This window comes from Clarias gariepinus, chromosome 10 (assembly GCF_024256425.1).
Source record: "Clarias gariepinus isolate MV-2021 ecotype Netherlands chromosome 10, CGAR_prim_01v2, whole genome shotgun sequence".
In the NCBI taxonomy this organism is placed as follows: domain Eukaryota; kingdom Metazoa; phylum Chordata; class Actinopteri; order Siluriformes; family Clariidae; genus Clarias; species Clarias gariepinus.
This window is the reverse complement of record NC_071109.1, coordinates 10,896,590-10,911,586: the sequence shown is the minus strand read 5'-3', so window position 1 is coordinate 10,911,586 and position 14,997 is coordinate 10,896,590. Positions and strand designations below refer to the sequence as shown.

At 37.6% G+C, this 14,997-nt stretch overlaps 1 protein-coding gene across 3 annotated transcripts in view; it reads right to left on the bottom strand.

The window, feature by feature from the left end:
- neurl1b (neuralized E3 ubiquitin protein ligase 1B) overlaps positions 1-14,331 on the bottom strand; it is a 39,684-nt gene extending 25,353 nt beyond the window's left edge. Inside the window, exons 1-2 of one of the 3 annotated variants that reach the window (XM_053506399.1) lie at positions 14,070-14,331; positions 13,082-13,148 (exon numbers count right to left, since the gene is read on the bottom strand). In XM_053506399.1, the coding sequence (XP_053362374.1) occupies positions 13,082-13,148; positions 14,070-14,162 (160 nt within the window). In that variant the 5' untranslated portion in view covers positions 14,163-14,331. Of the gene's footprint in view, positions 1-13,081; positions 13,149-14,068 lie in introns of all 3 variants that reach the window. The other 2 variants (XM_053506401.1, XM_053506400.1) reach the window with 2 other exon arrangements.
- Between the last annotated feature and the right edge of the window lie 666 nt (positions 14,332-14,997).

Genomic DNA, 14,997 nt, shown 5'->3' with positions numbered 1-14,997 from the left:
TACAGCTGTCTATTTAATGTTATTTGGTATTCAACCCTGAAATCCCGGAAGTTAACATAGATGATATAAAAGCAATATCACACTCGAGGTCGTTTTGTTGTGGTATTGCCTAAGGAGACATAATAATTAAGAACTAATTACAAATTTAGACTAAAATTACACTGAAATACTACAAAGGCAAAAGAGAATGCACATAATGCGCTGTGTGGAGCTTCTTATGTCATCTGCATGCAGTTTCAAGTTCTACCTCCCATAAAGAATCACAAAACAGCATTGATGTTTCAGCTGCCACACAAAGCCCTAAGGTCAAATCCCAGGAGAATGTAGACAAACCTAGACTACTACTGCTATTATTATCAACCAACTCTAAACAATGTTTATGATTTGGGTGACTTTTTAAACAGATCAGCAATCTTTCATTGAATGAAAGGAAGTTTCTTAGTGCCTCTGGTTATTTCGAAGAATAGGAAAGGACTTTCCTTTTAGCAGTGGTGATGTATGATTGCCAGTGTCAATAATATAAGCAATGAACTATAACTACGTACAATATGAGAACACAAATGTCACATGCATTGGTGTTGGATGCATTAATCCTTCTTTTTCTATATTTATATCTGAATTTTGTGTTGTCCTGGCTGATGCAAAACAACAGGGTTTGGATTACCAGGGACCAGCCGATTCAATATTATCACGATACCTAGGTGGCGATTCGCTTTGTATTGCAATTCTATAAGTATCATAATTTTTTTAATATCTAGATTCTATATAATTTTTTTTTAATTTTGTTGCAATTTTAAACAAACCGCACTCTGTGCTGCCTGCCAGTGCGTGAAGTATAGAGCGCACCGTCTGTAGCATTTTAGGGGAACTGCAACATGCAAACAAATTTAAATTAATACATGATTTTAAGGAAAATCAAGGTGGCGATACATTAATTACCACAAAAAAGAATCACAATATTATCACCGAATCGATTTTTTTTTACCCCATCTCTCCAAAATAATCACTGTTGTTTAAAATCTTGCACTCACACATAGACGCATAAGACTGGCACCTGTACAACCTGGCGGTCAACGGGATTTGACGTCCTTTGGTCAAGGTTCACCACAGATCTCCGAGCTCATGTTAACGTTCTTCTGACTACCACAGCCTGGAAAACAAACTGCAAAACTGCATGAGGTTCCAAATGTGTGAATGGTGACTGGGTACGTCTGAGGGAACTTACCACAAAAAAATATCGAGAAAAGTTATACTGTTGTTTCAGGGACCTCCGCTTCTGCAAACCAGTGGAATGTAGCCATGTGTTCTAAACAGGGCTTAGACATTGTAAGATTTAATGAGAGCCACATGAATTTGAGATTAATGAGAGGTGAATTCAATCTTTCAGTAATCCAGTCAGAGGCCAGGCAACCCCGTTTGCCATGTCTGCAACATCTCATCATGCTGTAGGCTGTTTTAAAAAGTGAGTCAGCCTTTATTGCTTAAGAGCTCTGTGCCCTGTATGAAAGAAACCAAGGCAACTCTGCACAGTCACACAAGTCTTTTTGGCGAAGATCCTATGAACCATAAGCATTTATTCATTTGCTAGATGATTTAACCGAAAGTGACTTAACAAAGAAGGCAGATTTGAAACCATGCATGTAGCTGTGTGATCGAGGGTTAAACGCGTTACTCAACATTTGGTTTCTAGGGTTTGAACTCTATTTGAACAATATTCTGGTTAGTCATCAGTTTACTGATGCCTTGTACGCTGATGTTGTCTAAGTACAGTTAAAACCAGATATATCAGTACCCTTTAATAATTAAAATAATGTACCGTAGATATAATAAACTCTTGTCATGGTTGTCAGGCGACAGCGCTGTAAGCACAATCACCGTGAACACCTGTTGGTGGGTTTATTTAAGGGTCCTTAAGTGATACCTGCATACCTCATGCGATTATCAGGTAACACCGGCAAGGTATCAGGGCCAAAACAAGACCAAGGCAAAAACAAAAGCCTAAGCCCCAGCTAAGGTCTTCTAAAACAGCTGATGTGATTGAGCAACAGAGAGCGCCACGCCACCAGTCTACAATGTGCTCTCAGTTACAAGTTAAACTGTAAAAAGCACATAAAATCACACATAAGCCTTAGTAAGGGTCAACTTGTCCAGAGAGGGTGAGAAAGTTTATTTTTATTTTTAAAGGCGGAGCTCTGGTTGTGTTTTCGCTCTTCTTTTTCCCAATTAATAATCCCACTCTATCTCCAAACGGGTATGTCTTCCTGTGTATGTCATAAGCACTCTCACAGACTCCTATTTCGTTGACCCCCTTAGAAGCCCTGAACAAGGGCTATTATAAGTAATACTACATCCCATGGGGCTAAATTGTGATACAGAGCTTTGTAGCTATTGAAGCTGGTCCAACTGGAGAACAGATCATAATCACCCAAGGTTTGTGTGAGGAGCAAAAGGCTAGTCAATATGTAAAAAATTTACACAAGAACACTTGTAGCGTAAATTGCTGAAATAAACTAATTTAGACTAGGACAGAAAGGTGTCAGAACACACAGTGCATCATAGCCTGTTGTCATCGTGCAAGGTGGCCTAGTCCAACAAATAATGTTTTCTTTATTTTCTTTGTTTTCTTCATCATTAGGACACCCAAGTGTTTTTGCATCACTTACCTAAAGAAGTGATGTCACCAGGATGCACTATGGAATAAAGTCAATTTGGTCAATGGAGTGATGCTCTGTGCGAATGTTCTGCTGGGAAACCACCTACAGTACCTCTGTACCACCTACAGTACATCTAAACATTGTTGCAGACCAAGTATACCCCTTCATGGCAACTGTATAACCTAATGCCAATACCCTCTTTAAACAGAATAATACGTTGAACCACTCTGCAAACTTCGTTCATGAATGGGTAAAGGAACATGACAGATGACTTAATCCAATCGAAAATCTGTGAGATGTGTTGGACAAACAGATTGTAATTCATGGAGGCCCCATCTCGCAACGTACAAGACATAAAGAATCTGCTGCTAATGGCTTGTTGTCAGATACCACAGAATACATTCTGATTTTTTTGTGAATTCATTGTCTGGATGTTTCAGAGCTGTTTGGGTGGCAAAAGTGGGAATTAAACAATATCAGGCAGATGGTTTTAATGTTATGGCTACAGTACAGTGGAACCTTGAATTACGAGCATAATTCGTTCCGGAAGTGGGCTCGTATTTCAAAACACTTATAAACCAAATTTAATTTTCCCATAAGAAATAATGGAAACTCAAATTATTCATTCCACAGACCAAAAAAATAAATACATAAAAATAATTCATACAAAATATAAAGTAAAAATAAAACAAATTAACCTGCACTTTATCTTTAAAAAAAAAAGTCAAATCACGACAAATTAAATCCTGTTATTTGACATAGAGCCGGTTCACAAACACACACACACACACACACACACACACTAAAGGCGAGAGAGAGAGAGAGAGAGAGAGAGAGAGAGAGTGTGTAAACCGGCACGGTGTCAAATTACCTGGGCGCACACATAACGACAGACCCAAACACACACACACAGCGCCTGCGCGCATAAACGGAAAGATTTATTGTAAAATTGTTACTTTTTTTAAAGGTAAAGTGCAGGTTAATTCGTTTTATTTTTACTTTATATTTTGTATTCATTATTTTTATGTAGTTCTTTTTTGTGTTTGTAAATTGGCACGTCAAATTTGGTGTCAAATTATGCGCGCGCATACACCTAACGACAGGTTGAGAAAGAAATGGATTTTTAACCTTCTATTCAAAAAAAGAAAAAAGAAATCCAGACAGACAGGTGTTTCCGTTTATCCGCACAGGCGCTGTGTGTGTGTGTGTGTGTGTGTGTTTGGGCCTGTCGTTATGTGTTTGCGCATAACATGTGTTGATTTGAATATACAGTATAAGTGTCATTATTACAGATGCAACAATCTGGCGATTTCAGAGAAAAGTTTGCCAAATATCAGTTGGAGACTATTTCTGTATCTGATTCATACTGTATCTGAAAGACACCGTATCAGTAGTCTGAATAAATTTTTAATTGTTGCCTTAATAATTAAAATCATTTTGCATCATCTAGAAGCCTGATGTTATTTTTGCATATTTATCTTAAAGTTATTGTTTTTTTCTTCTAAAACGTTTAAATTTTTCATTTACAAGACAAAGTGGTAATGACAGCTGTCTCAGAACAAGGTTTCTTTAGCTAACAGAAAACGTGATCATTGTTTTATCTTTGTAATTAAAATAAAAAATTCTAATTCTAATTTTAATTGTCACGTACATAACAAACCAAAGTATGATATGCAGTGAAATGCTTGTTATGACTGTTCGTGAGATAAAAATAGAAATATAAGAGAAGAAAGGAAGATGGAGAGATTTTACTGCAATAAAAGAACAATTGCACTAGGAAAAATGTAGAGTTAAACATTTTTGAGAAGAATGTACTGTACAATCTTCAAATGTTCAGATTTAAATTAGAATATAATTAAAATAGGAATTACTCTCTGGAAGGGTGCCAATGATTCTGAATCATGTTGATCACATGATTGTAAAGGTCTATTTTAAATACAACATTTGAGTGCTTCATTATATTGATGTTACTTCTCTCTCTCTCTCTCTCTCTTACACACACACACACACACACACAGCCATGCCCAGCTGCTCTGTCCTCTGTCAAGTGCTATTTTAATACCAGCTTTAAACTAGTCAAGCGAACCTTGTGGCATCTACTCTGCACAAGGTTAGCAACACCCTGTTGCCAAAGCAAATGGGCCCCCTGGAGAGACTGGCTACTGGGCTCTTCGCTGGGGTCGAGACATTATGAGCTGCTTTTGGCCTGCTGTTCTGGACACTGATTATTTACTGGCTCAGTATAGTACGATGAAAGACATTCATCTATTCATGTGCTGATAAACACGCCAGTGACTTCCCTACTGACATCTGACTTCATAATTCAATAAATATAAATGTGACCTAGTACAGTGCTCACGTAAAACATGAATTAGGACTGATTTGACATCATTGCCTAAATCACCATATGCGCTCATGTCAGATTAAAAAAATGACAACTAGAGAAGCCAACATGACAGTCTATAAAAGAAAAATCAGCATAAATTCAAACCCTGTCTTTTCCCCAGAAAAGAAATTTCCTAGTATAAAACAGAAAGCATGTTTTCAGTCATCCCAAACATGTTCCATCATACTATTAGCTCTATGCGTACAAAATCATATTGCAAACTGTACTCAATTTATAGAAAGGAAAAAACAGACACATAGTAAGAGCACACCTGTGTCCTACAGTCATATAGATCTATTTATGAATGGTGGTTCTTAGAAATAAAGAAAAGCCTGACCCTGCATCCACCTCCCTGGATTTCTTAAAGTGACACTGTATTCACATGTCTGTAATTCTTTTTTTTTCTCTATATTTTCAAGCAGCTTATTTTTCCACTACCCCTCATATTATTATGAGCCACTATTTTTACACTCATAACAGTGCAGTTTGCCTTCATACAGTGTCAGATGTGATGGAAATTTTTAATTGTGCCTTCCTGCGTGAGTGATAAGGAAAGAAGTTCAGGGTTGACCTAGGGAGTGTGAGCCTGTGTTCTTGCAAAAACAGAGAGGGCTTTGAGAATTATCTGCCTGGGAATGGAAAGGGAGTCATCACAAAAGAATGCTTCACCATACTGAATAATGTACCTGTAGAAAAGAGACGGGGCTCTTCGGCTCGAACTGTCGAGGAGACCTGTTGCAACAGTTTGCTTTAAATAAAACCTTTGTTCTTAGTCAGAGAGCGCTCTGATAACTGATCCTTTTAATAAATAGCAGGCATTCTGATTTACAGTCATGGATAAAAAACACACATCATGTACATATGACATACTATGACCTTTGTCATAGTAATTCTCTCTCTCTCTCTCTCTCTCTCTCTCTGTGTTTCCCGACAGTGAAAATTTGCTTTCTGCAACCAGCTCTGCTTCTGATTTTAAACACCTTCTACACTACCAAATCACATAGTTAGGCATAATAGTCATTAAATTGCGATATTCCTGCTTCAAATACAATGCACCACTTAGGTGTTATTTAACGCAACCCCATGCAAAAATGTAGTGAAGCGAAATAAAGTACAGACTTTTGCTGTAGGATGTAGTGAAGTAAAAGTAAAAAAAAGTATCCTATAATAAAACTACTCAGGTGAAGTACAAATGTGTGGAATATGTACCCAAGTACAGTAACAAAGTAAATGTACTTAGTCACCCTCCACCTCTGCTGATGAAGGCGGCCTCTACTCTTAAATATCCAGTTTTTGATGAAAGCTCTGTATGACCTACTGGTAGGGGTGAAACGGTGAAGAATGTTTATTACTGATTATGATTTTAAGATGTAAACATATCAAGTTGTACAAATTTATAAACAGTGGTGAACAGGCTATAATTTCTTGAATATATAATGAATGCACAAAAAAAACCTACATCTACATATCGAGGGTTGCAAAGTTCACATTGTGATTATTTTAACATATATTAACATATATTAAAATTAAAATTGCAAAATGTAACTACTAAATGTACTATTTAGTATTTAAATGAATTTATATAAACTAAAAGTAAATTATGGCACTAGAAACAATTGCATGAAGGTAACTTATATTTCTGGTCTCATATATTTATTAGTTACCAAAATTCATCTTTCAACACTAGGTAATATACTAGAGAGCATCTGTGATTTTTTTTTTATTTGTTTAATTTTAAAACACTTACTATACATAGCAAAGTCTGAATTGATATATAAATAATAGATTACATATAATTCATATATATATATATATATATATATATATATATATATATATATATATATATGTATAGTGCATCCGGAAGGAATTCACAGCGCATCACTTTTTCCTCATTTTTTATTATGTCACCCTATTCTAAAATGGATTAAACTTGAGATTTTAGCAAATTATGTATTCACAGCCTTTGCAAAATTAAGCTCAGGCGCATCCTGTTTCCCCTGATCATCCTTAAGATGTTTCTGCATCAGCAGCTTAATTGAAGTCCACCTGTGGTAAATTCAGTTGATTGGACATGATTTGGAAAGGCACACACCTGTCTATATAAGGTCCCACAGTTGTCAGGTCAGAGCACAAACCAAGCATGAAGTCAAAGGATTGTCTCGAGGCACAAATCTGGGGAAGGTTACAGAAAATTTCTGCTGCTTTGAATGTCCCAATGAGCACAGGGGCCTCCATCATCCTTAAGTAGAAGAAGTTCAAAACCACCAGGACACTTCCTAGAGCTGACCGGCCATCTAAACTGAGCGAGCAGGGGAGAAGGGCCTACATGGTAGAGTGGCCAAAGAGTCTCATTAAACCTGAGAATTTTGTTTCTCATGGTCTGAGAGTCCTTCAGGTGCCTTTTGGCAAACTCCAGATGGGCTCCCATGTGCCTTTTACTAAGGAGTGACTTCCGTCTGGCCACTTCACGATATAGGCCTGATTGGTGGATTGCTGCAGAGATGGTTGTCCTTCTGGAAGGTTCTCTTCTCTCCACATAGGATCTCTGGAGCTCTGACAGAGTAACCATCGGGTTCTTGGTCACCTCCCTGACTAACCCCCTTCTCCCCCGATCGCTTAGTTTAGATGGCCGGCCAGCCTGGTTGTTTAGAACTTCTTCTATTTACGGATGATGAAAGCCATTGTGCTTATTGGGACCTTCAAAGCAGCAGAAATTTTTCTGTAACCTTTCCCAGATTTGTGCCTCGAGACAATCCTGTCTCGGAGGTCTACAGACAATTCCTTTGACTTCATGCTTGGTTTGTGCTCTGACCTGTCAACTGTGGGACCTTATATAGACAGGTGTGTGCCTTTCCAAATCATGTCCAATCAACTGAATTTACGAGAAAAAAAAATTTATTCAATCCATTTTAGAATAAGGCTATGACATGATATACAGTATATATATATACTTATATATATATATATATATATTTGATATATAATTTCTATAAGTTAACTAAATGTACCAGGAAATTAGCACTTGATGGAATGCGGAATTTTGTTTTAAATAAACTTGTTGTTTCTGTGACTTTTTAAACCTGTACAAAACCCATATCGCTGAAGTCCTCAATGTTGTCCTGCCTGTTCTATTGAACAGAATTTTAACCAGATCACAACGTCCTGTGCTGAACGGTACAAATTTGAATACACACACCATTAAACCCCTAATTACTACAGTCCAATATAGCTTTAGTCCAAGCTTAATTGTCCAATACTTTTCAGTGTTTAGCTTTTTCAGGTTATTGGCTTCTGACCCAACACATGTAAATTGAATATAAAAGGTCATTTCGGTCCTCTAAAAATAAAGAATCTTAACGTAGTGAGCACAAATTTCCTAGGACGTTAGAAGAAACACAATGCCTATTGTGTGAAATAACATTTAGTGATAGTGTGTTGTATATTTTCTAGGGTGAATCCCGTAACAGCTTGCATATTGGCAGATGCGATCAGAAGCAAGGCCAGTGGAAACCCCAAGGCAGCTCACTTATTTTCTTTTGATTAGATCTGATTATTTTGGCTCCCTCATCCTAAGCTCCACTCCAACACAAACAGCATTGTGAAGGCGCCTTTTTCAGATTAGGTCAAAAAAGTCAGAGGAAGGCTCAGACATTTTTAGACAACGGTAAATGGGATTTTTTTTTCTTATTTTAGATTGAACTTTGGTTAATAGTCATGTTATTGTTATCAAAATTTAACTCAAGGGATCTTCTTGGCGGTTAGTTAACCTACTGAAACTCCTTGAACCACAGTGATGAGTCTAACAGGCAGTTGGCAGTTCACCCATTGCCAGTGCTTTGTCTTTTTTTTTTTCCTTTCTCTGACAAATCTAACCGGAATGAAGGATGATGAGCCATCATCTCTAGACCACGGTATATCACGTAACCTTCCCCCAATGGAGACTGAATTAACGGGAAAGGTTGGTCATTTGGCTTTTCACCTTTAGCCCCTGAGTTTCTACTGGCTTCCGTCCATCTGTGCCATTCTTTCCTCCTGCTTTCCGCCCCTCGCCGTGTGTAGAGACACTTCCCGTGGCCCTTCACTTCTGAAGAGGGCACTGATACAGCACGAGTGCTGGCTGAGAAGGCTATTTTGAGAGCTGTAAATATGGCAGCTTCCTCTCTGATAGTAGAACTAATAACTCCAAGGATCCTTTTACATTATTAACAATCAGCAGTGGGCTCAGTAGGCAGGCATATGCTCCTCGCTCAGTGTCTGTTTTAGCTGGACACGTGTCTGATGTAGTTTGTATTAAGATTGATGAGAGCTGAATTTAGTCCAAGGCACTATTCACAATCCTGCATGCTTTATAACCACCCTATGTAGCTTAATGTCTCTGAGTAAAGCTTGCTGTAAAACACACCCTCCCTTTTTAGAGCCACACAAAAACAACAAAAAAAAACCAGAACAGAGACCCTTTTGAACATGAAATCTTTTTGTACTGAAAGGAAGTTTAGTTTGAGATAAGAGAAGAGTGCATGGCTTGTGTACTAGCACACTTCCTTTCTGAACTTCTCTAAGCCAAAGTCACGTTCATTAACATCCAAGACATCACCATGTGCCGCTGTGTACATCTGCATCACTTTCCCCTGATCATAACACTGTGAATTGGCTTTAATACACACCATGTGAACTGCTTGTAACTTGTGTCTTGAGATACAGATTCAACATATCACAAAATAATTACTTGATCTTCTTGGGTAACATTCAAGGACTGTTGCAGATGTGAGTCATGTCTAGCTTGTCTAACAGGTCTGTTAGGAAAGCGAAGCCAAATCTTGGCCGCTCCCATATGAAAGCAAACAGAGCCGTACTCATCAAGAATGCCGGCCCCTTTAAATATTTAAGCGTTGTCAGTAAAGTGGATTTGTTAACTGAAACAAAGAATTTGAGTGTACATGACCATATAATGTGTGATATCCACTGTAGTTTAATACAGTGCTTTATTTCATTGTGGTAATACATAATAATACTATTATGGCATAAACAATAAAAATTCAACCCAAATGTCCCCACTGTGAGACGAATAAAGGTTTACTTTATCTTATCATATCTTATCTTATCAACAGCATGGCCTGGCAGTTCAAAAGCAACTAGATTTTACATGAAAATCGAGAATCTGTTAGTAATGGTGATGACACGTTTTCAATGTTAAAGCGCTTTGGAAAACAACAGATTTATGATGAATTAACCGATTATATCGCGTAATATTTCTCCGTAGCTAACATATCTAATATTTATCAACTTGTTCACCACAAGAGGGCGCACCTGTAGCAGTCTAAGTTTTTATTTAGAACAGAGAAACAAGCAGTATTTTCAAGAGCCTTTTAATTAAGTATTAATTAAATGTAGTATTTAATTGTTTGTTTGTTTGTTTGTTTGTTTAAAGAATTTAGTTTTCATTATTTGTCTCACAGAACAAATTTGTTGGGATTGTGCTGCTAGAAATACTTCTAAAATCTAAACTGAGAAAAAAAATTGCATTTGTTATCTCTAATACTTAAATAAACAGTAGCACCACCGAGCTGCCACTTTTGGGCTCTTGAGCAATGCCATTTACCCACAGCTGCTTATATGTATAAGATAAAATATAAGTTGCTCTGGATAAGAGCAACTGCCAAATGCCATATATGTAAATGTTTGCAAAAAATAAAGTAACATTTTAAGTTATATAAAATTATGTATAAATAAACATTGGCAAAAATCCTTAATGAGATAATTTGTACAATTATTATTTAGCCTCGATAAATACGTTTGAATACAAAATGGTCATTTATTAGTTAAACATCGCAATCGAAATATCTGTCAAAATAATTGCAAAGTGTTTTTTTTTTTTTTTTTTTTATCTAATTGTGCAGCTCCAGGCCCTAAATCTAACACCTTCTGTAAAAGTCTAGAAAATCAGTATATCTCATACTGCCTAACACTTAAGATCCTAGTCACCATAATAGACAGGATATCCAAGCTATGACATTGTGCAAACATTGTGCAAACAACCAATGGTGGTTTACCACATATTTTATCTTTCTAACCATATTAGTAAAATTATTACGGAATGATGGTTTTGTGCTTTGTCAAAGAATCATAGATGCCATCTGCTGGATAATAGTGACAAGGCAAGTCATTAATACTGCTTAGTCCAAAGTGCCAAATGCGCTCAGGACATACAAAAACAAGCATTAATACAAAAATGCGTGCACTTACATGACCCGTACATGAGAAAATAATGAAAAGCATAGTAGTGATATACTTACAAAATGTCCCTATTACATTTATTCGTGGTTGATGAAGTTAATAAAAGAGAGACGAGTGGCATTTCAGGGGTCAGATATCACGCTGGTAAGTCATCAGAGTTTCTATTTTACTGTTCCCACAAACTGAAAGGTCCTGGGAACGGACAGCTCCAGCAGTTCAGAAGCCAGTGGTTTAGTACCCTGGGAGTAATACTTCCTGTCCCACTACAAAAATTTCTGGTACAACATTCTCAGTCTGAACAAACATTCCCATGAAAATATGACATTCTTTGTTTTTCTTCAGACTTGAAGAAAATAAGAGATTTTAAAAAACACTGTGAAAATATACGACCATACACCAATCAGCCATAACATTAAAACAACCTGCCTAATATTGTGTAAGTCCCCGTAGTGCTGCCAAAACAGCTTTGATTCACAGACAGGGATTTCACAAGACCTCTAAAGATTGTCTAAAGCTTTGTATCTTGAACCATGATATTAACAACAGATCCCTTGAAGTCCTGTAAGTTGCAAGGTGGGGCCTCCATGGATTGGAATTATTTGTCCAGCACATCCCACAAGTGCTTGATCAGTTGAGGTCTGAAGAACTTGAAGGCTAAAGCAACACCATAAAATCTGTGTCATATTCCTCAGTTGATTCCTGAACAATTTTGCAGTATGTCAGGGGGCATTATCCAGCTGAAAGAAGCCACTGGCATCAAGAATATGTGTAGATAATCTGCAATAGTGTAACATCTACATAAAAGCAAGGACCTAGGTTTAAAAGCAGAACATTAGCCAGTGCATTGCCAGCTTGCTTACTCCCACAGTGCATTCTGGTGCTATCGCCTTCCCAGGTAATCATCACACAAGCACCATGCCTTTCACATGAGGTAAAAAGACACGATTTCCCAGGACCAGGCCACATCCTTCTATTGCTCCATGCCAATGTGCCCATTTGCTGTGTTTTTGGTGATGAATAAGGGTCTACAAGATGACTCTGAGTGGTCTGCTTTTGGTTTCTAAACTGCCCCATACCCAGGAAACTGCACTGCACTATACACTGACACTTTTTTATCGCCAGGATTAACATTTTCATTATACCGTTTGTGCAACAATATTTTTAGTCTTGGTATTTTGGCCCTCGTCAAAGTTATTCAGTTCCTTACACTTGCCCATTTTTCCTACTTCTAATACATAGACTTATTAACTAACTGTTTAGGCTGATCAGTCCATATAGTAAGTAGGCTTACAGAACTTATATAGTAATGTAACTTATAAAGTTATAATGTCAAAATTTAGCATGCTAGTCAGAAATAAACAATAACAATCCGGCATTTAAGTACAGTAAATAATATCTCAATCCATTTTCACTATTCACATACCTAATCCATTTCTTTGCTATTGCTGTATAACATAACTAACTTTTCAGCTTCCCATTATAATTGGGCTTTTAATCCATGTACTGTAGATTACACAGAGGGATGATCTAATCAGTGATTACAATGCATGAACTTAGCAAACATAAATGTCTCTAGAATGTCAAGCACAACCCAGTATAATAAATATACTGCATAAATACACAGCCACAGAGAGTCATCGGGATATCCAGACAACTTATAAATCATGTAAACAATGCTGCTACAGTTTCAATACACACTTTCCAATCTGTATGTGTAGAGTCTTGCGTGCAGTGCTGTGTGCATCTAGAAAGTCTAACATGTGTCCTTGCTATTTTTGTAGATGACAGAGTTCACAAAGCTTACCGGTTGCAATATCAGGGCCAGATTTAGAGCTTTGGGGGGTCCGGGGTAGTTCAAGTTTGATGGGCCCCGCATACAATTCAAGGAATTCAAGTGCACAGAATAATAACAACATAACAAGTGCAAAAGTAGAACATTATTAAGAGGTCATGCACAAATGCACATGCAATTGTAGGTTACCTTCCACAAGGTAAGAGTAAGCGCTTTTGCCAAATTTGTCAAAAACACACAAATCTGTTGCTACCTTGACTGCAGTTTGTGGTGTAAGGAGCACCTTTAATGGGCCTGTATATAAGATAAAGCCGTACAAAATGTTTTGCACAATAACACCACATTTCATCTTCACATGTCCTGCTGAATTATGTGTGCTCGGGCTAATCTTGATTCCTTAATTTCTATGTTGTTAGTAGCACAAATGACACATTTTACACAAAATGTTTTGAAAGTAAATAGTAACGCCTCTAGTACACCAAAGCAGAGATATACTATCTGCCATCCCTCCTTTTGACACATGGTTCTCAGCATGTGTCAGTTTTGCATAATGAGGAAACAAATGACTGCAGGCAAAATATTGCTTCCCAAGATATAGTTTAATAAAAGAACCAATTTTGTAAACGATTGTATTGTTGTACTGAGGAAAGGGGACTTTGTGGCTGGAAAGCTTAGGGCAATTGCTCCTTTTTGCACTGATCTGGCACTTGGGCTGGCACTGAGCTGGCACTGAGCTGGTACTGACCTGGCACTGATCAGGTACTGACCTGGCACTGTGCTGGAACTGATCTGGCACTAATCCGGTACTAATCTGGCACTAATATTTACTGGCACTGATCAATATACAGTTATAAGCATACCCACATGGAGTGAATTAATATTCTCTTATCACATCTAAAATGTAAGTATTGCATTTACAAGCATTTAATTAAATTGTATTTCCCAGATGATTTGATTTATGTCAGAGCATTTACTTAAAGGTAAACAAGCAGAACTAACCTTGCCGGATGGAGACCTGACACTCCGCTCTGTACGCTTGACTGGAGGAGATCAGCTGCTGGGGAAACAGCGCCGATGACTCGTTGTTCCCCATCGCGAGGGTTTTTCTCACATGCAAATGGTCCGCTGAAGCACCGAGACCACTCAGCCTGCTTTTTTTTCAAAGCTGTCACATTCCCGACACCCACTGAGGGCAAGCAGACTCACGTGACGCAAAGGGCAAACAGAAAAATCCCGCCCGCGTGCAGTTTGAAATGATAAAACAGCGCACACGTGCTCGAGTTGTGTTCATCCACCCAATGACGTGTGAGAGCGCGAGCCGAGCCGCAGGCGGGAAAGGCGGCTCCGCCTCTCTAACGGCACTGAGCTGACAACGTTCCAGGCGACATCACAGCTACATTACACGTATTGAATACTTCATAACTACATTACAGAACTGTTGAAGTTTTATACATGTGTTTGACAAACAGTGTAACGTATTAGCTATAAACCACGAGAGCCCATGCTTTATGATGAATTTATGATCTAGAATACATGTTCAATAAATAATTACATTTATCACGCATCTTATTTACAGTAAAACATTCATTCACCTCGCAGTCTAGTCCATTACCTTTAAGTTCTTATTAAAATACATATACAAATACAGATATTAACATAATTGATCTATTCTAGAGAAAATTAATATTAATCTGTATAATGGCGACATACACTGATCAGCCATAACATTACGACCACCTGCCTAATATTGAGTTCCAATAGAAAGGTGTCAGAACACACGTCATTACTGTTTTGGTGGCAAAGAGGGGGACCTACTAGGAAAATGGTCATAATGGTCATAATGTTATGGCTGGTGTAAATAAATATGATAAAGCCTAAATTTTATTCAATTATTTAATGATATATAATAATCATAGGGAATCGTTAAC